Genomic DNA, 24,072 nt, shown 5'->3' on the forward strand with positions numbered 1-24,072 from the left:
GCAATTAGAGATGGGAAATAAATGCCTCAGTCAGCAATGTCCACACCACCTGGATTAATTTTCTAAAAAATGTCGAATTGTAGAAGCAAACAATAATTGTTTCCTGTTTTTAAGTGGGTAAAATTACCATTTAATCTATTTGACATGACAAAGATAACATTTTCTGAAATACTATTCCTAATGTTTAATATACACTATTCAAGAATTTTAATTTGTTTATTTACTCTTCAAATTAACGACCGCCAACTCAGAAGATCAGAATGTAGACTCACTGGGCTACTGGAGCCAGAAAGAGTTTTCCAACAAAAGGAATATTGTTCACCTACTCGGACATTTCTCATTATGTCATTGCAATAAATATCTTTATGGGGTTGTCACGTAAATCATGCACTGTGGCATAAAAACTCAAATCTAAAGTTGCCATTAATTTTATTGGAACAAAACTTGTACATGAAGCAATACAGAATCATGGAATGGTTGCAACACAAAAGGCCAATCTTGTGTTCTGTATCCTTGCAAATATTTTCATATAATTATCCAATTCCCTTTTATAAACCCCGATTTAGGATTTAATATATTGTCATGTGTGCCAAGGTACAGTGAAAAGTATTGTTCTGCGTCCAGTCCAGACAGATCGTTCCATACATGAAAAGCCATAGGACATACATAAATACATAATGTACATATATAGGCACATAAATACATAATGTACAGATATAGGCAAAGGCATCGGATGAAGCATACGAGTGTAGTATAACTCAGTAGAGAAGATGTGCGATAAGATCAGTCCATAAGAGGGTCATTCAGGAGTCTGGCACAGTGGGGAAGCTGTTTTTGAACCTGTTACTACATGTTCTCAGATTTTTGTATCCTGTCTGATGGAAAAGGGAATAACCCGGGTGGGAGGGATCTTTGATAATGCTGCCCGCTTTCCCAAGGTAGGGGGAAGTGTAGATGGAGTCAATGAATGGGAGGTGGTTTTGCGTGGTGGACTGGGCTGTGTTCACGATTCTAGTTTTTTACGGTCTTGGGCCGAACAATTGCCAAATCAGGCTGTGATGCAGCCAGATAGGATGCTTTCTATGGTGCATCTGTAAAATTTGGTAAAAGTCAATGTGGAGATGCCAAATTTCCTTAGTTTCCTGAGGAAGTGTACGCACTGTTGTGCTTGGTCGTAGCGTTTACGTGAATGGACCAGGACAGATTGTTGGCCATATGCACACCTAGGAATTTGAAGCTGATTGAGCCTCTGCCATTTTTTGCCAGTGTTTTTAGAAAAGTTCACTATAGCTTCCTTGCTGTTGTACATACATATATATATATATATAAGCCCTAATCCTGCACATCAGATGGGCTGTTTTTTCAATCTACTCTGTGACATTTAACGATTGAAAATAGAGGAGTTACTCTATATAGGTATGACATCACCAGGCTAATTCACTGATGTCATGCATTCTCACTGGTAGAGACATAGATTGAACTGTGGGGAATAGAAGTGCTTCTGATTTACTGAAATGGCTTTTCTTACCCATGTGCCGATGATGATTTCGAAACTTGCACAAGCGATGTTGTGTTCTAAGTTTAAAGCTACAATTTGAGGTGTTAATCATTTCACCTCCCATGGATTTTTCCTGCAATTCATATTGGAGGATATTTTAAAAAACCTGCTGAGTGCCATCTGACTACTGGTCCAGTGGTGGAGAAAAATGGAACAAAGCACAGAAAACAGAAGATAAATAAAATAGCACAAGTAAATAAGACACAGCAATAATCAAGGCTATCTTTATACTAATTTTCTATAAATTGAAAAATAACAGCCATTTAAGCTATAATTTATTTTTGAAACTTGAGTTTGCACAATTCTTGAGATGTTTCCCACCCGTACACCTTTTCAGATTTAATGCAGATGCGACTGATATTGGTGACACGGTGGCGCAGTAGGTCCACCCTGCAGGCACACGGCGCCGAGGTCCCAGGTTCGATCCTGGCTCTGGGTCACTGTCCGTGTGTAGTTTAGGGGCTGTTTAGCTCAGGGCTAAATCGCTGGCTTTGAAAGCAGGCCAGCAGCACGGTTCAATTCCCGTAACAGTCTCCCCGAACAGACGCCGGAATGTGGCTACTAGGGGATTTTCACAGTAACTTCATTGAAGCCTACTCGTGACAATAAGTGATTTTCATTTCATTTCATAACTGGCTTCACTATTGCATTCACGTAAATTAACTCCGATATTTAAATCAAACATTTTAAACTTCCATGTTTTGGAACATTTCTGTAACTCTTAATTTAATTTCCATAACTTTTTTTAAACATATCACTGAATTTTAGTTTTTTTAAAAAACCAGACATTGACTGAAAAAAAATTATGTAATATCCTCAACTGTCCATGAAACAGGCCTATTTTCATTAATAGGTGATGCCATCCTGGACCAATGAGATTTTAACCACATTTTTAAGTCTCACCTCTTTGCATTGTGCTACTTTTCAAATCATGACAATATATGCACATAACTGCATCTTGCCCATCAATAACTTGATGCTTTCCTAGACTTCAGCACAACAGTCCATATGTTAAACTAGAATTAGTTTTTCTTTTCAAACCCGGTGAACAGGATTTTTTTTTGCATGACTATATTTATTCATACATTTTGATCGTACATTTAACAACTATGCTTAACTTATCACAACTTATTCCCAAACATGGCACACGTGTTTCTCAAACTGAACAATAAATTTGGTGAGGGGGCATGAATATCAAACTCCTGCAACTCATTACTTTTAGAACAAAATGTTTTTGTAACATTCATCAAACAGGATATTTGGTTGATTTGTGATTTCAATAAATTAAAGATTTTAATAAATTCAATCAAGTCACTACTGGATTTGTTTAATGTTCGCATGGTAGGAATTTAATGTGATAATTATGTAAGCATATTTAACTTTCACTGGGATAATTATAAAGAGAAACAGTCATTTTGCCCCCCCCCCCCCGGCACTAGAGGTAAAGTGGGGCGGCATGGTGGCACAGTGGTTAGCACTGCTGCCTCAGCTCCAGGGACCCGGGTTCAATTCCGGCCTCGGGTGACTGGAGTTTGCATTTTCACCCTGGTGTCTGCGTGAGTTTCCTCCGGGTGCTCCGGTTTCCTCCCACAGACCTACGATGGGCAGGTTAATTGGATTGACCATGATCAATTGCCCCTTAGTATTCAAAGGGTAGGTTAGGTGGAGTTACTTGTTAAGGAAATAGGTGGGGGCCTGACCTAGGTAAGGTATCCTTTGAGGGTTGGTCCAGACCCGATGGGCCGAATGGCCTCCTGCAATGTGATTCTATTCCGTGATAAATATACTTGCAGAATATTCATACTGCAAATTTAGCAGAAACACTTCATACATGCGCTTTAAAGTCCCCCCCCCCCCCCCCCCCCCCCCCACTATCTTTGTAGGTGAATAAGGGTATGCTAAATGGCAACCATTGCAGACATAGACTTTTTTCAGATGACTTGCAAAATAGGGTCAAAAGTAGCATGATCACGTGGCACTTCTTAATGGTGGAAATTCGTTCAAAAATATGAGACACCAGCTTCACTAATGGCAAATTAGGCTTTGGAATGAAATTCTATGGCAGAAAGTAGAAGGGAGAAATACAAGTTTATTGAAAGAATTTGATGCCTCACTTTTCAGCAATATTGAAATAATATCGGTCAAATAGTACAAATGTTTTTGTTTCTCTGACAACTTGGGTGCTGAATCCCAATTCTGTTTAAAATTCTTTCTGTAATACTGTGACCTGAATTATAACTATTTCTTGAGATCTATGCCATATTCCTTTGGCTATTCTGTCTTTCTTACTGTCTTTCCCGTGGTTGTACAAAAGTACTCACCTGTTTCATCAGTGTCGAATATCATTCTGTTGAATTGTCATGTTTTGCTTTCTCCATCTTATGATTCCGCACAATACAGCTAATCAGTCCACCTCCCTGATCTAATCAAGCCCATCTGTACTTAATTATTTGTTCCCTGTTGCTTGCAATCAGTTTTGATGCCTTCTGTCAACTTTGAAGGGTTTAATTCCAATTTTCCACTTAAAATTTCTGAATATTATAAATAACAATGGTCACTGCTACCTTGGTAGCCATATGTCAATGACCATAGACTTGGAGATCCTGCACAGTTCCAAGTGCACAATGTCCTTTGGGAAACAGCTCATTTGAATTTTCAGTACCACCTATAGACAGATAGGTCACATTTTACAAAGCAGCCTTTCTGACACATTTTGTGTGCGAAACCTGGATGATGTACCATTGAGACCTGAGAAAACCCGAGATGTACGATCAGTGCTACCTACGAAAGATCTGTTTGGCACCTTAATGCATCGTCATACACATCCAAGAATCACCCTGGAATCATGCGTTCTTAGCATGGAGGGGACCATTCTCTAATGACAACTGCAGTTGTCAGACCACTGTATCAGAATGCTAAACACTGCTGCTTGAGACTGGTGAAGACCATTGCGGCCAGTGGAAATATTTCAAAGGTACCCGGAAAGCCTACTCCAGGAAGATTGGCTTTATTGCAACAGCTTGGATGAGTGTGCAGGAAGAAAGCTCTAGAAGGCACACCACCACTGCTTATCAATCACAGATTTACCAACTGAATTACAAATGACCTACTGCACATGTTGATTTTGGATCTCTCCTCAACGCCCCCCCCCACACACGTTGTTACTCCCTTCACCATATACTCTCCTTTTATTTGCAATGACCACCTTATAGTAAAATCTTAGAGTGTCTTTAGCATTTCTCCCTCTTTCTATTTTTGTGTCTCTGTCTCTTTGTGGCAAGCATCCTCCTCACTCTGAGTGACATCCATTAGTAGCCACTGATGCCTGAAGTGTCTTGGAAAAACATGTTTGTTTCATCTGCTCTAGCCAATTTTTGACTCGTTTCAGAAACACTCCACCAATGCAAGCAGTATCTTCTAACTGTGGACTAATATGTATGACATTGCAAATATATGAATCTTCTGTTTGTTCCTGCTGTGCTTACTGAGAGTTCTTTTCATTTCAAATTCCTCACCATGTTCCTTATGAATGAACTTCCCATTTTAATTTATCATTGAATTGCATTCTTTCATTCTCTCTTCCCCTCGCCACTACCTTCCAGCCTCAAATGACTATAATTAAAGTGTTAAGTATATATTTGATGTTTTCATTATAAATATGGTTATAGTAATTTATAATGAAAATATGTAGCAGTGACCGAAAGCAAGAATTGAAAAGGAGGACTGAATTACATGTACCTTCCTTGGTCCTTAACTCTGCTTCATTTGAAGACTGCAAATGCTCCTTGTGTGAAATGTTATGGAAAATTGGCCTCAAAGCAAAGTTTAAAAAACAATAGTTCAGATTTTGAGAAGCAGGCTGCATCATGTGACCTCATGGTGTTTCTCTTTAAGCCACTTCCGCGCAGGTTGTACCTGAGCAATGATCGTAAAGGGATGGCTCAGGTTATACACTGCTCTTGCTCAGGAGCTAAATATTGCAACTCTTCCCCAAACTCTAGATTAATTGAGTATGGCTAATATTGTTCTTCATTTCAAGTCTTCTGTTCCAAGAAACAGGAATCTCTAATATTGCAGCAAATCAATTCCATATTAAAATGGTAATATTATCTAAATATAAATTTCAAGTATTTACGATATGAGGAAATGATGAGCATTTTATGTTCAAGAATGGAATGTTACTGAACTCTGCTGGCAGCTGTGAATAAAGGCACTACATAATGCAGTACAAAATCAGATCAGCGGGTCATGTGATGGACTAGTGAACAATATTGTTTGCTAATCCCATTTGGGGCATCAGTTGGAGTGCTGCAGTTTTTTTCCGCTATGAGGCAGGAATTGACGAGTGTCTGCTTAATATGAGCACTGGGCCTTGGGTGAGCACAATGTTACGGTCAACACTCGTGCCTTAAATGGTCCAAGGAATATCGTCTTGAAATCTGCACGTTTTGAAGTTTAGTGCTTTGAGCCTTGTAAAATGCATTTTAATGGATAAAACTTTGAATAGTCAATTTTGGGGTGGTAAGCTATAGGTGCACACAATTAAAGTTAATTATTACATTTTTTGGTTATAATAGCAAATTCCTTACAAATACCTCAAGTTGCTACTAATGCTTTAATTTCCCTTTTGAAATTCAATACTATAATACTCAATTTTAATTCTATCAGTTTGCTATTGATTCAATACCAGATACAAAGATCCGCTCAGATCATTAATGATTGAGTATGTCACCATTTACAGTGTGTTTCAGTCAATGTGAGATTAATGAGAGTCAAATAAATTTTATTCTACAAAGAATGCACTTTGAAATTCATATTGTGCTATATATGCACGCTGCACAAGTCTTAGAGATATCTGCTAATTTATTAGCCTGTTCCTGATTATAAAACTTATGACTGATGACAATTTACCGTAAATATTGCTTGGCCTCTAATAAATCTTTTCATACACAAAGCCACAATGTAAAATTTAGCAGTTAAGTATGATATCAATTATGTATGGTGAAATATCATTTTTGGATGACCACCTCAGATCTTTTTAATTTAGAAATTTATGTAAAACTCTTAAATTCTACCAAATTGATATTTTTCTCATTTTTGCTGCTTCACAGATGAGTTTAGATGTGCAGTTTTTACAGCCGCATGTTGGAACAATTGGATAATGTGACATATGATAGACAAATTAGATTTTGTTATGATAATTGGAGGTTGAAAGAGGGAATTTGGATATTGCCGAAGAATATGATGCGATCATTTATTTAACTTGGGTTTCAATTATCCAAGTGCTTGAATTGTGTCAGCCATATCAGTGACAAAAATATCAACCCAGTAGAGATGGCTTCATTAGAAAAGTAGTTAAGGGAACTGTAAACTGCTTTGTGAAATCTACGCAGTGGCTTTTTGTCCTACTGAGGACATGCTTTAAGTTACATTGAGTTAAGTATTGTAGAAATGTGGCTGATTATCAACTCTGTAGAGTGCTAGTCGACTCTTAACCTGTGTTGTCCATAGCCATGTGTTTAATGATTGCAATTGTAAATCGAACAGACTACTGTTAGTAAATGATATTCTCGCCATTGGAGAAATCTACTTTCCTGGTAAAAAGTGAATGAGAAATGAATACTAAGTTTTCTTTTCTGTTGACTTACAGACTTATCAGGTTGTGTCTTTTGAAAGTAATGGTATTGTTCTGCAACCAAAATACTGGATAGGTTTATGAGAAATTTAAAAAAATCTTTGAGACGAGGTAAACAATGCAGGAAAGCTGATCTGTGATAGAACCTATTGTGAAATATAAACTGTATTTGGTCTTGTTTTTTTCACCCTCCAGTGTATAGAGTGAAACCAGTGGCCTTATAGTAGGGTGTTAATTAACACACGTGCACTGTATTCCCAGTGGTTGAATATGGGCTGCTTCTGTTTAGGGATCTCGGAGTAATCTAAAAAGAGCTCGAGTTCAAATCAACTAATGCTAATTGTGCTTTTACTGTGCATTTCAGCTCTTTTCTCTGATGGAATTAAAGCCACCAATTTCTCGGGCAAAGATGATCCTTATTACTAAAGCTGCCATCAAAGCTATAAAGGTAGGAAAATAACATTTTGCTTAATTTTATTCCTGATTTTAATTTTTGAATTAGTTTTGTAATTGCTCCTTCCTTCTGAGTGTCTCTTTCTGATGATATAGATTAGGAGCACTGAATAGTACATGCTTGATGTTCTGCCCTTTTCCTCAAATAAGCATTCAACAAGAAGGATAGTATCTTTTCTGAGGAGTGTAATTTTTTTATTACATTCCACTCTGAACTTGTGGATGAGTTAAAGAAACTGAAGTTTGCAACCATAGCCCAACAAGCGTAATTCAGGGATCCATGTTTAAACCTTTTATTAACATGCTTTTTAATTTACATTCATAACTAATTAGCAGATAATATCAAATCAGGCCTTGGGTAGGGGCAATTGAAAATGAAGAGACGGCCAAAAATTTAGAAAATGAACGAGACACAAGTGATTGAATCAGCATGCACAGGAAGAAAAGGTGTTTATCGCCAATCCCAAATTAAAAGGCACAAGTCAGAAGTATGATGGCATATTCTCCACTTGCCTGGATGAGTGCAGCTCCAACAGCATTGAAGAAGTTTGACACTATCCAGGACAAAACAGCCCACTCAACTGGTACTGGCCCCATTCAATGCCTTAAACATTTGCTTTGTCCACCGCTGGTATTTCCACACATCCTGCGCCACTGGCAAACACCATGTGCAAGATGCACGGCAGCAACTCGCCAAGCTACGTTCAATAGCACCGTCCAATTACATGATCTCTACCACCTAGGACAATGGCAGCCAATGCATGTGCACATCACCACCTGCAAGTCTTGAAAAATGATGCAGTGCTTTAAACATTCCATGACACAGTGTCAAAGCTGAAATTTAAAATGTTTCCTAAACCTCGATAAAACTGCAGCAGGTTCATGAGCTGGTAACAAAAAAGCACCTTGGAAACTAATCGGAATTTTTTTGAGGTGATTAATCTTGCTTAAAACCAGAGCTTGCATTAGTGATCCAGTGGGTCACTACCCAATTATTGCATCAACATCATATGGATCTCTGAGGAAGACCACTAGATGATTTATAAGATGATCAGGGGAATAGATAGAGTAGACAGTCAGAGACTTTTTCCCCGGGTGGAACAAACCATTACAAGGGGACATAAATTTAAGGTGAACGGTGGAAGATATAGGGGGGGGTGTCAGAGGTAGGTTCATAAGACAAATGTCTGACCTGTAGCCTCACTTCCAGACCAATGTAGTTTACTGTATGAGGCTTATACAGGTGTCAGAAGGAAACCACAGAACTTTGCAGATCTTGCATCTCATATTTTTCTCAGCAAATATTCAAATAATGAAAGGCTTGACACTTTTAATATCTACAAGCAAGAAACTACTGACCATGTAGTAGGAAAAATGCACAATCAAGCATAACCCCACAAAAAAACGAGTGCTAGAAATCTAAAATAAAAACACAATGCTGGAAATAGCAGTTCAGTCAGCATCTGTGGAGAGCAAAGCCTTCAGGTCAGTGACCTGTGGTCCAAACTCATGACCCTGGGCCATTAGCTCTCTTTCTATTGCTTCAGTTGAGACAGCATCTGAGTATTTCTAGAATTTTCTGCTTTGGCCCATATCACAAAGTTCATCAGGGAGACAATCTTTCTCATTATCTGGTAACAAGGAAACTTCATCAAATTGCAGTGTAGTCAGTGATGATAGTGGGGAGAATATGGGTTTAGAAGCTCACCGTTGTCACATCTGACCTTGAGGTCTGAACAGTCTAGCTTCAACTGAGACAGTGGCCAAGTTTGCGCTTCGAGTCGAAGACAATGACTTTTCCTTCAAATTGCTTAATTAGAGGAAATTGTGGCTCAACCGGAATTGGATGTCAGATAGTGATCTGGCAACTTGGGACTGGACAACCATGAGGTGCTGTGGGCCATAAGCAGCGGCAGAAATGTACTCAACCAGATTCCCGCCAACACAGATAGTAGAGGGGTCAAGGAACTTGATCAAATTACTTCCCTTTCTGTGGTCCCTGGCCTTTGGTACCAAGGTTCCTTTCCGTAGTATAAGTTGCCCATATGCTGCTTTCCCCTTTGAGGGGGAAATCTGACTGGTGGTGATTTATCCAGAGCATCACCACACCTCAGGCGAGTGGAAAGGTTGAGAAGGAGGCCTTCATGAATTACCTCAGCCAGTACAGGAATTGAACCCTCACTGCTGGCCTCGTTCTGCAACACGAACCAGCTGTCTAGCCAATTGAGATGAACAGGTCCTCAGTATATCAAGTGTACAAAAGACTTGTATGAAGTAATATAATCACTTCAGTTTAATATGCATGCATTCACTATTTGTTAGAAGCCCCATGTGCCCTTCTTGCTTGTGGGTGTCTGCTTTCAAGATACTTAAGTTTGACCAAACATGTTAAGGTATGGGGTAGTAGCTGAAGAGGCGTCGAAGGCTTTGCTTCCAAAGGTAGATAAGAAACTTTAGTCATGCATCTTCCTAATGTACAGCTCCAAAGCTGGCTGTTATTGGGTAGGTGGGGTGGGGAAGGGACAGGTTCCAGCTTGAAATAACATTTTTGTTACACCATTGTACTTCAAGCATAAATGTAGGGCACGATGTGCCTGAATGGGAACAGAGTTCCACAGCGCTAGGTATTTCCCAGCGCTTGGAAAAACACCACGTTATTGAATGGCCACTCAGGTAGATTGGGGCCCTCACTGGGGAACCCGTGGCCGAGGCCGCACTTAGTCCCGTTTCTGCACTGAGGAGCTCTGCTTCAAGGAACTGAGTGCAGAGAGAGATTGAATGGTGTTCTGATCTCTTGACCACCCCAACGCGAGGCCTGAACCCTGCCCACCCCAGGACCTAATTCACATAAAATGGACAGCCCTGGGCCCAATCTCCGCCTTCATAAAACGCCAGTTTGCCACCTTGGCAGTCAACACTAAATGCCTTCTGAAGTGGCCTCCCAAGCCATTCAGTTGTATCAAAGTGCTAAAACGTCTCAAAAGAATGAAACTGGGCAAATCACCCGGCAACAAACTAGGCATTGGAATTGACGACGGTGGGGTATGGCATGGTGGTGCAGTAATTTGATCTTGGCCCCGGGTCACTGTCCTTGTGGAGTTTGCACGTTCTCCCTGTGTCTGCGTGGGTCTCACCCCACAACCAAAAGGTGTGCAATAGGTGGATTGGCCCCGCTAAATTGCCGCTTAACTGGAAACATTTTTTAAAAAGGAATTGACCACGGCAAAGTTAACTCTGTCGGCCATGCAAAGCCCTCCTAACTAACATCTGGAAGCTTGTGCTAAAATTGGGAGAACTGTCTCAAGCAACAGCCTGACATAGTCATACTCATGGGATCATAGCTTACAGGCATTGCCCGAGGCACCCCATCACCCTCCCTGGGTATGTCCTGTCCAACCAGCAGGATAGAGCCAGCAGAAGTGGCAGTACAGTGGGATACAGTCAGGAGGGAGTTCTCTGGGAGTCCTTAACATCAACTCCGGGCCCCATGAAGTTTGCATTATCAGGTCAAACATAGGCAAGGAAACCCCTTGCTGATTACCACATGTTGTTACATCCTTCAGCTGATAAATCAGTACTCCTCCATAGTGAATACCACTTGGAGGAAGCATTGAGTGTAGCAATGGCAGAGAATGTGCTCTGCGTGGGGGACCTCCATGTCAAGCACCAAAAGTGGCTTGGTGTCACCACTACTGACTGAGCTAGCCGAGTCCTAAAGGACATAGCTGATGGTGAGTCTGCAGTATGTGATGAGAGAACCAACAAGAAGGAAAACATACTTGACCTCATCCTCACCAACCTGGCTTACGAAGATGTATCTGACTACCACATAGTCTTTGTGGAGACAAAGTCCCATCTTCACATTGAGGATACCTTCCATCGTACTGTGTGGCACTACTACTGTGCTATGCGATAAATCTCAAAAAGATCTGGCAACTGGACAGCCAAGAGGCACTGTGTGCCATTGGCAGCAGCAGAATTGTACTCGACTAGGAGTAATAAAGAAAGTCTGGGGACTGAGCAACATAGAGAGATTTTAGGTCTGATTGCCAAAAGCCTGGTCTAAGAGGTAGGCTTTAAGAAGTGTCTTAAAAGGTGTGTATTAGAGAGGCGGTGAAGTGTAGTGAGGGAATTCCAGAGGTTCAGGTCTAGGAAGCTGGAGGCATGGTCACCACTGGTGGAAAATTATAATTGGGAATACACAAGATGTAAAGGAGTGCAGATAACTTTGGAAGGTTATGGAGGTTGGAGTAGAATACAGAGATAGGAGTGTGGGATGGGGGGGGGGGGGGGGGGGGGGGGGGGGGGGGTGATAACGTGAGGGATGGTAAGGCCAAATGGGGGATTTGAAAAGAAGGATGAAAATGTTAGAATCCAGATTTTGCATAACTGAGAGCCAGTGTAAATTAGCGAGCACAGGCGTGGCACGGGAATGGGGCTTCCTGTGAATTAAGACACGAGCAACTGAGTTTGGGACAATGTCGAGTTTTCGGAGGATAAAATGCGCTAGACCAGCCAGGAGTGCCTTGGAATAGTAGAGTATAAATGTAGTAATGTTATGGATGAAGATTTCCGTAACGAGCAAAGTTGAGTGATGTTAGGAGGATGGAGGTCTTGGAGATAACAAGAATAAGAGGTCGGAGGCTCATCTCAGACTTCCTTACTCAGACTTTTTCCAGGAATTTGTAGTTTGGGAATGAGTTTGGAATGGAGATTGAAGTAAATGGCTTCTATCTTCCCAATATTTAATTCACAGAAATTTCTGCTTATTCTGTACTAGATGACAATTTAGTCTGATAATTCAGCAACTGTGGAGGAGTCAAGAGAGGCGCTGGTGAGGTAGACCTGGGTGTTGTGAGCATATGTGTGAAAGCTGCGATATTTCTCTGGACGCTGTCACCAAATGACACCATGAGAAGGGGGCTGGGAGGGTGCCTAGGATTGATTCTTGGGGACACACTAAAGTTAATGGTCTTGGGGCATGAAGAGAAGCTATTGCAAGTGATTCTCTGGTTATGATTAGACAGATAAGAAAGGAACTATGTGAGGGCAGCCCCACCCAGCTACACAACAATGGATAGGTGTTTTGAGGATGATGGTGTGGCCAGCTGTTTCAAAGGCTACAGACAGGGTGAAGGGGGGGGGGGCAGTCTACCGTTGTCTTGTGGGATATCAATAAGAAATCTTACACCAGGTTAAAGTCCAACATGTTTGTTTCAAACACTAGCTTTCAGAGCACTGCTCCTTCCTCAGGTGAATGGTTCCTCAGATTCACCTGAGGAAGGAGCGGTGCTCCGAAAGCTAGTGTTTGAAACAAACATGTTGGACTTTAACCTGGTGTTGTAAGACTTACTGTGCTCGCCTCAGTCCAACGCCGGCATCTCCACATCATTGTGGGAGATCAAGATAAGAACTGTTTTAGAACTATGGCAGGGACATAAATCTAATTGCCGGGATTCAAACATGGGGTTCCAGGAAGGATGACTTGGGTGGTGAAAAACTTTGGAGAGAAAAGGGAGGTTGGAGATGGGAAAGTAGTTTGCAAGGATGGAGGGTTCAAGGTTTGGTTGTTTAAGGATAGAGGGGCAGCACCTGAAGAGAGAGAACAGTTTGCAGTATCAGATAATACGGGGGCTAGGAGGGGAAGTTGAGTATCAGTTTCAGCTAATAGGATCAAGGGTGCAGGAGATGGGGGTCTTGTGGTCAGAATGAGCTCTTAGAATGTATGAGGGGAGCTGTGATTGAAACTAGATAAAGATGTGAGTTCAGAGCTGGGGCTGTGGTGAGAATTAACGGCCAGGTGGGGTAGTGAACATTATCGGATCATACTCTTGCATGTAAAACTGCTCACTTCTCCAGCGTAACCTTGGAATGCAGAAATAATCCTTGCTTTCTTTTCTCAATTGCAAACAGTCTTCTCAAATCCCTCCTCTGTCCCCTCTCAAATGCAAAGGGCTCATAAGCTACCTTGTCATCAACATGCAGACAATCCATTCAACTGCATCTGCTAAATCCCTCCTTTCAACCATATCTGGCATTGGATGGCCAAACCAGTTATGCACCATATCCTTTCCGATTTTTGTCCCTTGAACAGAGGTGACTGGAGATGAGGACTGTATGAGAGACAGCAACCGAGGTGGGGAAGACCACAAAGGTAGGGGTGAGGGCAGAATTTAGGAAATTAGTAAATGCAGAAATTTTGTGGTGAATGGAGGGAAAAAGACTAGATAATTGGGATTTTGAAAGTGCAGTTATCAGTGAATTGGGGAATAACTTTTTCCAGGTAGTGATTAAGAAGGAGATAGGATTGGGCTAAAGAGGGTATAGGATTCTCTCCTTTTTCAATATATTTGGGAGTTCCCAAGTTATTTTACCCAGTGTCTGAATACATTTCTGCTCCAAATAATTGACGCTCCCACACACAGCTATACATTGGGGAATAAAAAGGGAAATGGATAAATTCAAGTTGAAATGGAAAGTTTACGAAAATGTCAGGTTCTGCCAATTTATTCTGTTTGAATAATAATAATCGCTAATAATCACAAGTAGGCTTCAATGAAGTTACTGTGAAAAGCCCCTCGTCGCCACATTCCGGCGCCTGTTCGGGGAAGCCGGTACGGGAATTTAACTGCTGGCATTGTTCTGCCTTACAAGCCAGCTATTTAGCCCACTGTGCTAAACCAGCCCTAATTAGGACTCGGATTGTTTTCTCTATTGAAAGAAGAATGCAAGATAAAAGAATGCATATTTTACAACGATGAGGCTAAAGCAATTGAAAATTTCACTCAGCAAATCTTATACCCAGAATAATTCAAACATTCTTTGTATATATTCAATGCCTTTGTCAGACCATTGTTTTACATTGCTTAGTAATTTCAACTGATGTGAGTGAAAATCTTAAGTCTTAATGAATTGCTGTACGATAATTCTTGTCATTTTTCAGCTTTACAAGCATGTTGTGCAGATTGTAGAGAAGTTTATCAAAAAGGTGAGAACATTCTTCAATTGTTTTTCCTACAAATAGGATAATTAATTGGTACTAACACATTTACTTTTTTTTCATAAGTCTGCTTGGATAATTAATGATGGCACCATTTTGAATATTAATCCTGCAGTGCAAACCAGAGTTTAAAGTTCCTGGATTGTATGTTGTCGACTCAATTGTTCGTCAATCACGTCATCAATTTGGAGCAGAGAAGGATGTCTTTGGGCCACGGTTCAGTAAAAATATTACTGCGACATTCCAGTATTTATATAAGTGTCCATCTGATGAGAAGGTAAGAACGTTGGAACAGGCAGTAGATAGTTTTCATTTTGCAATGCGGGTTGATGATACTCGAGTGTATTTTCCTTTGGAAAGATTTTTATCAGCTAGATTTATTTTTCCGATTTATTCTCCATTGCTGTCAAGATTTCAGTGACATGGTGTTTGGGTAAAACTTTCATGCCTTGTCGATTGGAGCCATGAATACAGTGGTGCAGCCAGAGATTTGTTTTCCAAATTTGGGTTGTGACTTAACAGACTAGTTTATGTTGGATAAAACTAGAATGATGTACCATTGGTTACAAGTCTTTCCACAGGTGGGCAAATAGTGATGATAAATCAAGAATCTAAGGTGTATTGGCAAAAGTATTGGAATAAAAATGTTTCTTCAAATATTTCAAATGACATTCAAGATTCTTAACTGTGTTGGAATTAGCACCATTAGCAATGTTTTTTAAATTGGAAACAGTACCACCAGGAATTTGGTACTCCAAAATGTTCCAGCGTTTGCACCCAGTATTAATGCAAATTACAGAATCAGAAATTACAAACTTAGCAGATAGAGGAAGTTCTAAGTTAGCACAATACGGTGGGTGAGGCAATGAGTGCCCACATTGCCACCTTATGGAAAGAATAGAGCACCACGTAGTTACATTATGTTGCTTGTAACTAAGTGCATCTGTCTGACAAATCACAATTTGTTCATGTTTAATAGAGCAAGATAGTTCGCGTATTGAACCTGTGGCAAAAGAATTGTGTTTTCAAGATTGAAGTTATACAGCCATTATTAGATATGGCAACTGCAAGTTCTCCGCCACCTGCACTGGAAAATACGGATAATAATAATGCAAGTAAGTATGTTTTCTGTTAGGCTTTATTAAAAAAAAAAGTAATACAATGCAGATAGCAGTTGATTGGAGCATGAACTATTAATGTCATAACAGATTTGTTGTTTGACTATCCTGCAAGTTGTGTCTAATGCTTGAATCGGCCAGCCTCATTATAAAGAGCTTTATCAACAGAGTGATTAGATATGAAACCCTTTAAGATTTGAAGTTTGGCGTACAGCAGTTGGCAACACTTTTAAACCTGCCACGAGAATAGTGGTCATCCACATTCGTACATGGAATAGATTTAGTGAATGACACCAAATGCATATTTTGTAAAGTGAAGAAAAGTATACTGTAAGTCAAGCTAATTCAGCATTTTATGCTATACAGTCGTTTGTATAATATAAAAGTAACATATGAGCGGCATGCTGGCACAGTGGTAAGCACTGCTGCCTCAGGGTGCGAGGACCCCGGGTCACTGTCCGTGTGGAGTCGCACATTCTCCCCATGTCGCTTGGGTCTCGCCTCCACAGCCCAAAGATATGCAGGGTAGGTGCATTGGCTGCACTAAATTACCCCTTAATTGGAAAAATAAAAAAATTGGGTACTCTAAATTTATTTTTAAAAAGTAACATGTTTAATGTTTTCCAATAGTTTACCTATTTTCAGAGATTGTAAATTAACAGGTTAATAGATGTAATATTTACTGAATAGTTAAAAAAAACATTTGTAGTCATATAAGTATTGTAATTCCACGTTTGATATCCAGTGTTGGTATTAAGTAGTTCCAATCATGTATAGGATGGAAGGGCAAAATACTGGGAATGATGGAGATCAGAAATAAAAACGGAAAATGCTGGAAATATTAACTGGTAAAGGGGGAAACGGTGTTAACATTTTTCCAGGTCAAATACCTTTATTACAACTATAGAAACATAGAAAATAGGTGCAGGAGAAGGCCATTCGACCCTTTGAGCCTGCTCCGCCATTCATTCTGATCATGGCTGATCATCCAACATGATAGCCTAGTTCCGTCCTCCCCATATCCTTTGATCCCTTTGCCTCAAGTGCTATTTTTCACTGCTTCCTGAAATCATTCAAGGTTTTGGCCACAACTACTTTTCACAGGCTCACCACTCTCTTGGTGAAGAAATTTCTCCTTAGCTTTGTCTCAAATGGTCTACCCCGTATCCTCACTGTTCCCCTGGTTCTGGACACCCCCACCATCGGGAACATCCTTCTTGCACCTGCTCTGCCTCGTCTTGTTAGAATTTTGTAGGTTTTTCTGGACAGCACGGTGGCACAGTGGTTAGCGCTGCTGCCTCTTGGCTCTGAGGACACTGGTTCCATCCCGGCCCTGGGTCACTGTCCATGTGGAGTTTGCACACTCTCTCCATGTCTGCGTGGGTCTCACCCCCACAACCCGAAGATATGCAGAGTAGGTGGATTGGCCATGCTAAATTGCCCCTTGATTGGAAAAAAATAATTGGGTACTCTAAATTTAAAAAAAAAAAATAATTTTCTAAGTTTCTATGAGATCCCCCTCATTCTTCTGAACTCCAGTGAATATAATCCTGTCCGACTCAATCTCTCATCATACGTCCGTCCTGCCACCCCAGGAATCAGTCTGGTAAACCTTTGTTGCACTCCATCGAGAGCTCGAACATCCTTCCCAGATAAGAAGACTAAAACTGCACACAACATTCCAGGTGGGGCCTCACCAAGGTCCTATATAATTGCAGCACGACATCCCTGTACTCTAATCCTCTCGCTTTGACGGCCAACGTACTGTTCACCTTCTTTACCGCCTGTTGCACCTTACATGCTTTCCTTCAGTGACTGGTGTACGAGGACACCCAGGTCTTGTTGCACATTCCACTCTCTTAATTTATACCAATTCAGATAATATTTTGCCATCCTGTTTTTGCTACCAAAGTCGATGACCTCACATTTATCCACATTATATTGCATTTATTATGCATTTTCCCACTCAACCAGCTTGTCCAAATCATACTGAAGGATCTCTGCATCCTCGCCCTCAGCTCACCCTCCCGCCCAACTTTGTGTCATCTGCAAGTTTGGAGATATTACATTTCATTCCCTCATCCAATTCGTTAACATGTATTGTAAATAGCTAGGTACCAGCACTAATCCCTGCAGTACCCCACTAGTCACTGCCTACCATTTGGAAGAAGACTCGTTAATTCCTACTCTTTATTCCTTGTCTGCCAACCAGTTTTCTATCCATCTCAGTACACTACCCCTAATCCCATGCGTTTACTTTTACACAATATTCTCTTATGTGGGACCTTGTCGAAAGCCTTCTGAAAGTCCAAATAAACCACATCCACTGGTTCCTGTCAACTTCACTAATTACATCCTCCAAGAATTCCAGTAGCTTTGTCGAGCATGATTTTCCTTTCGTAAATCCATGCTGACTCTGACCCTGCCACAGTTTTCCAAGTGCTCCACTATAAGACTTTTATAATGGATTCAAGAATATTCCCCACTACAGACATCAGGCTTGATGGTCTGTAATTCCCTGTTTTCTCTCTACCTGCCCTTTTACATAGTGGTGTTACATTAGTTACCTCGAATCTGGAGGAACTGTTCCAGAGTCTATTGAATCTTGAAAGGTGACCACCAATGCATCACTATTTCTTGAATCACTTCCTTAAGTGGGGAGGTGGTGATGTAGTAGTATTGTCAATGGAATAGTAAACCAGAGACCCAGAGTAATGCTCTGGGGATCCACGTTCAAATCCCACGTGGCAGATAGTGAAATTTGAATTCAATAAAAATCTGGAATGAAAAGTCTAATGATGACCATGAAACCATTGCCGATTGTCGCAAAAACCCATCTGGTTCACTAATGTCCTTCAGGGATGGAAGTCTGCCATCCTTACCTGGTCTCACCTACATGTGACTCCAAACCAGAGAGCAATCTGGTTGACTCTTAACTGTCCCCCACTGAAATGGCCCAGCAAGCTAGCCAGTTTAAGGGCAATTAGAGATGGGCAACAAATGCTGGCCCAGCCAGCGACTCCATTACCCAGGAACGAATAAAAAAAATGTAGGTTATCAGGCCCTGGGGATTTAGCAGCCTTTAATCCCATCAATTTCCCCAATGCCATTTCTCTACTAGTATTGATCTCCTTCAGTTCCTCCCTCTCACTAAACCTGTGTTCACTAAAATTTCTGGAATCTTATTTGTGAAGACAGAACCAAAGTATGTATTTAGTTCTCAGCTATTTCTGTGTGCCTTGTTACAAACTCCCCTCTTTCTGACTGTAAAGGACCTACATTTGTCTTCACCAATCTTTTTCTCTTCACGTACCAATAGGAACTTTTACAATCAGTTTGTCTGTTCCCTGCAAGCTTTCTCTCGTACTCTACTTTCGTTATCTTAATCAATCCTCCATTGCTGAATTCTAACCTGCTCTCAGTCCTCCGACCTGTTGTTTTTCTTGGCCAATTTGTATGCTTGTTCCTTGGATCGAATACAATCTCTTAATTTCCTTTGTAAGCCGTGGTTTGGCCGCCTTTCCCATTTTACCTTTGTGCCAGACAGGAATAAACAATTGATACTGTTCCCCATGTGCTCCTTGAATGTTTCCCGTTGCCTATCCACACTCCATCTTGATGAAAAATTTGAATGCTCATCCCCAAGGGGTCTCACACAACCAGATTGCCAATGATTCCATTCTCTTTTTAAAATCTTTTTATTGGCATATGATTCCATTCTCATTTCACAGTACCCAGTCTAGGATGGACTGTTGTCGAGTTGGTTCCTCAACATATTGGTCCAGAAAACCATCCTGGATACATTCCATGAATTTCTCTTCTATGGTATTGTGACTAATTTGATTTGTCCAATCCATAAGCAGATTAGAATCACCCATATTTACAGAAGTTTGTTTATTGCATGCACCTCTAATTTCCTGTTTAATGCCATTCCCAACATCACCACTGCAGTTTATATCCAATGCCCACTAACGTTTTTTGCCCTTTGATGTTTCTCAGTTCGACCTGTACAGATTCCACATTGTCAGAACTAATATCCTTCCTCACTATTGCATTAATTTCCTCTTTAACCAGCAATGCAACTCCACCACCTTTTTCTTTTTAACCTGTTCTTCCTAAATACTGAATACCGCTGGATGTTCAGTTCCCATCTCTGGTCACCCTGCAGCCATGTCTCTGTAATCCCGATTGTATCGTACCCATTTACATCTATTAGTGCGATTAGTTTATCCACTTTATTGCGGATGTTCCATGTGTTAATGGCAAAAAGCCTTCAGGCATGTCTTTTTAACATTGTGTCCTGCTCCCAATATTTTTCACTGTGGTCCTGTTTGAATCTGGCTCTTTGTTTCTCTGCATATCAATTTTCTTATTCCCCTTTCTTATTCCACTTTCTGTCTTTTGTTTTTGTCCTTGATTCCCCCTCTTCTGACTCCTTGCATACATTCCCACCCCCCTGCCTTTTTAGTTCAAAACATCCCCAAACACTCTAACAAAGACTCCCTCAGGACATCAGTCCTGGTCCTGCCGCGTTGTACCATGTTGAGTTTGTACTGGTCCTATCTCCTCCAGAACCAGTCCTAATACCACGGGAATCTGAAACTCTTCCCCCTCACACCATCTCTTCAGTCACTTATTCATCCGATGCATCCTGTCATTTCTACCCTGACTAGCACGTGTCACGTTTTAATAATCCTGAGATCACTACCTTTAAGGTCTGGCTTCTCAACTTTTCTTCCAAACCCCCTATATTCTGCTTTTAGGACCTCACCCCTTTTTATTTTAAACCTATGAAATTTGTTCCAATGTGTACCATGGCCACTGGCTGTTCACCCCCTCCCCAGAATGTTCTGTACCAGCTCTGAGACATCCTTGAACCTAGCACCAGGGAGGCAATATCATCTTGGAGGCTCGTTTGCGGCGAGGAATCCCCTAAAACTATTGCATTCACACACTTTTTGTTCCAGCAGAACCAATCCTGGTGCAATGAATGTGCCTGCTGCTGCTTTCCCCTGAGAGGTAATTCCTCTAAGCAGTAACGAAAGCGGTATATCTGTTTTGCAGGGGAATGGCCACAGGAGATTCCTGCACTGCCTGCTTTGCTCTCTTGCTCTGCCTGGTGGCCATCCATTCCCTGCCTGCCGCTGGAGTCTGAGCCTGTGGTGTGACCACCTCTCTATATGGACTATCCATGACACTCTTTGCCTCGCAGATAGTCCATAGTGTCCCAGCCGACACTCCAGCTCTGAACCCGGGTTTCCAGGAGTTGCAGCTGGCGACACGTCCTGCACACATGCTGGCCCCAGGCGCAGGCAATGTTCCCAGCTTTCCACATGGAGCAAGCAGAGCAAACCACAGCTTTGAGCTCGCCTGGCATGACTTACCCCTTTCAAATAAACTTTTGGGAAATGCTTGATTGTAGATTATATCCATTTCTCTTATGGCCCTTCTTTCCTGGTCCTCAATTATAGCCCTTGCAGATTAAAAACTATAAAAAGTATTTTCAGGGGAGGCACGTGACACAGTGGCTAGTGCTGCTGCCTCACGGCGCTGAGGACCCTGGTTCAATCCTGGCCCCAGGTCACTGTCTGTGTGCAGTTTGCACATTCTCCCCGTGTCTGCATGGGTTTCACTCCCACAACCCAAAGATGTGCAGGTTAGGTGGATTGGCCATGCTAAATTGGCCCTTAATTGGGAAAAAAATGGGTACTCTAAATTTATAAAAATAAGTATTTTCAAACTAAAAATGATAATGGTAGTAAAGACGTACCAACTGTACCCACTACTTGCCAATCAGCTCTCTACCTTGTAGCTTCAACTGCTGCAGCAGGGCAAGATCACTCACTGAAAATTCAAAAAGTTACAATGCAAGGAGAAAAAGCACTTCTTCCCACTCTGCACAAAATTCTCATTCTGTTTCAAATTCCAGATACCCACACTCACTCTGGCTGTGTCCCACTCACGATGAGTGATATAATATAGGGACAAGGAAACTGAATTGTATTCCCCAACCCCTTCCCCAATAGCTCAGCAGGATAGTCTTTTATTATTTTAGCGTGCCCATTCCCCATCTCTTACGGTGGAGTTCAATCAGGGCTGGTTACCTTTGGTAATTTAGCCTGATGATATTTATTCAATTTCTGAATCTTGCCCTTATGCTGGCAAACTATAGGATTATGGGACTAACCCACCTAGTCATGTTCATAACTAGATAACTGGGTGTTCACACTAACACAAATCCTGCAGTTGTTAAATAATTAGGATTGAGAACTCTGCCATGTTCCTTTTTCTTAACTAACTTGACAATGTTGAGGCTGTTTAGAATCAGCTAACACAGAATACGGGTTGAACCTGGTTCTGTGTAACTGCTCAGGCCTTAAAGAGCTGAACCAATGGGAGAAATGAATCGATATTTGAATGTAAGATTTTTTTGCATTCTCTGCAAGAGCAAGATTTTCGGAAAAGCTCACACTATTTTAGTCTGCTTCCTTCTCACCAATGATATTAACCGAATGCTGCAGATGAATATGATTCAGGCATATTTAAGTGTGTGTTTTCATCTTTTCTAGGTCCCCCTGTTGCTCCCCCGACAGCTGCACAAATTCCCCAAATTACTTCTGATTCTTTGTCTGCAATACAACAACAACTACCCAACTCGGATGCATTTGTAGCCGTAGCTCAGCTTTTCCAATCAACGCAAGGAGCACAGGTAAATTAAATTAGTATGTAATGTTTACATTCTGAGTAATATGGCATTACTGCGTTTGGATCATTACATTATTAAACCTAAGGTAGGTATTCCATTATATTGCAAATTATATGGAATATCAATTCTCTTTTCTGTGGATTAGGCAGAGTCAAGTGTCGTTTAACTGAACTGAGTTGAAAGATGAAGGCCAACCTCATCAATCACTGGGGAGAAAATCAAATTGGCTGTTTTGGTAAATTGCATAAAGTACAGCAGCTACTGTATTTGATATGTACATACTGTGATCTTAGGAGCAAAACTTCACACTCCTTGAGAATTTAAACTGTTCTTCAAGATATTTTGGTATAAGGCTAAAATGCAGTTGATTTTGCTGCGGTTATGATCCCCATAGAGACCAATCTTTTTAGATATGAATTTGCAAGTGACCAAAGGAAAGAATTGCAAGACAAGATTTCCTGTTTCCAAACCTTTACTGTAATCAACAAACTAAAATCAAAATGGACTAAACATGACTTAATAGGCAAATGATACCCTGAGCTACAGAAAAGATGTTCTCCATTAGCTTCTGAACACAACCAGAAACCCCATGCCACGCTTATACATTTCACCGCACTCTCAGCAGAAATGTTGTCTTAAGTTTGAATTCCCACGGTCCTTCCAACTTCAACAGGTTCTCTTCATTGCCCCATCAGGACGATTCTTCTGGTGTCCTTTTCAGCAAATCTCCTTCGCTTAATCTTCTGAGCATAACCAAAGCAAGGCACCCTCTGGAAAATCCTTGTACTTTCATTCTCCATAAGCCTTGTTTCTTGAATGGTGGAATTTGTCCTCACCGATGCTCTGCTTGGTGATTAATCCAAAAGTAGTACTTTTTTCTTGCTTGGAGTAGCCATACCTATTGTTCTCCAGTTGACTTGAGAGTATATGCAGCAAGGCCTGCTGACTCCTCCTTTGTGTCAAGGTGTTAAAACTTGCATCCTACTTTTCAATAGGTTCGACCCCGAGTTTGTTTCCAAAACATGCAGGGCTCGTGGGTTTGCCCCTGGGCAGATTTAGTAGCAGGTCTCCAGGCTGCTCCATGTTATTTGAAGTTAGAGGAGGCAATTTAAAACGTAACTCTTATAAAGTCCAGAATTCGTAACACTTCATCAAAAACACGAATATGCAACTGCATTCACAAAAATAAATTGAAGGATTAACTGTACCTTTTTGTTTTAGAGCCTATAATGTCAATACTGAATTTCATTTTGATGTGTTCATATGTATACTGAACTTTTTTTGCATTAGATTCAGCAGATATTACAGAACTTCCAGCAAGCTCCAAAGCCACAGTCGCCAGTTGTAGACAATAGCATCATGTCCCAAGTGGAGGCCTTGACAGCTCAGTTAAATCCGTCCTGTACACAACCTCCAGAACAAAAGGCTGCTTTTGACAAGGTATACAGGAGCAGTTATGAATGCAGCAAATCAAGCGATTGTTTTGTTGGCGGTGTTAATAGATATCCAAGGACCCATACAAAATCAATAATTCAGTAGCTGACCACTTTTGTAAATGTGGGTGCTCAATGTTGAAAACATTAGGCATTTCCCCCATATTTG

General features: G+C 41.0%; 1 protein-coding gene across 1 annotated transcript in view; it reads left to right on the top strand.

Annotated features, from left to right (window-relative positions):
* The window catches only part of scaf4a (SR-related CTD-associated factor 4a), a 147,567-nt gene that overhangs the window by 71,653 nt on the left and 51,842 nt on the right, over positions 1–24,072 (top strand). The window contains exons 2-7 of the mRNA XM_038802292.1: positions 7,558–7,641; positions 14,590–14,634; positions 14,762–14,923; positions 15,626–15,761; positions 22,334–22,473; positions 23,761–23,910. Of these exons, the coding sequence (XP_038658220.1) occupies positions 7,558–7,641; positions 14,590–14,634; positions 14,762–14,923; positions 15,626–15,761; positions 22,334–22,473; positions 23,761–23,910 (717 nt within the window). The remainder of the gene's footprint in view (positions 1–7,557; positions 7,642–14,589; positions 14,635–14,761; positions 14,924–15,625; positions 15,762–22,333; positions 22,474–23,760; positions 23,911–24,072) is intronic.

Source organism: Scyliorhinus canicula, chromosome 7, assembly GCF_902713615.1.
Source record: "Scyliorhinus canicula chromosome 7, sScyCan1.1, whole genome shotgun sequence".
Taxonomy (NCBI): domain Eukaryota; kingdom Metazoa; phylum Chordata; class Chondrichthyes; order Carcharhiniformes; family Scyliorhinidae; genus Scyliorhinus; species Scyliorhinus canicula.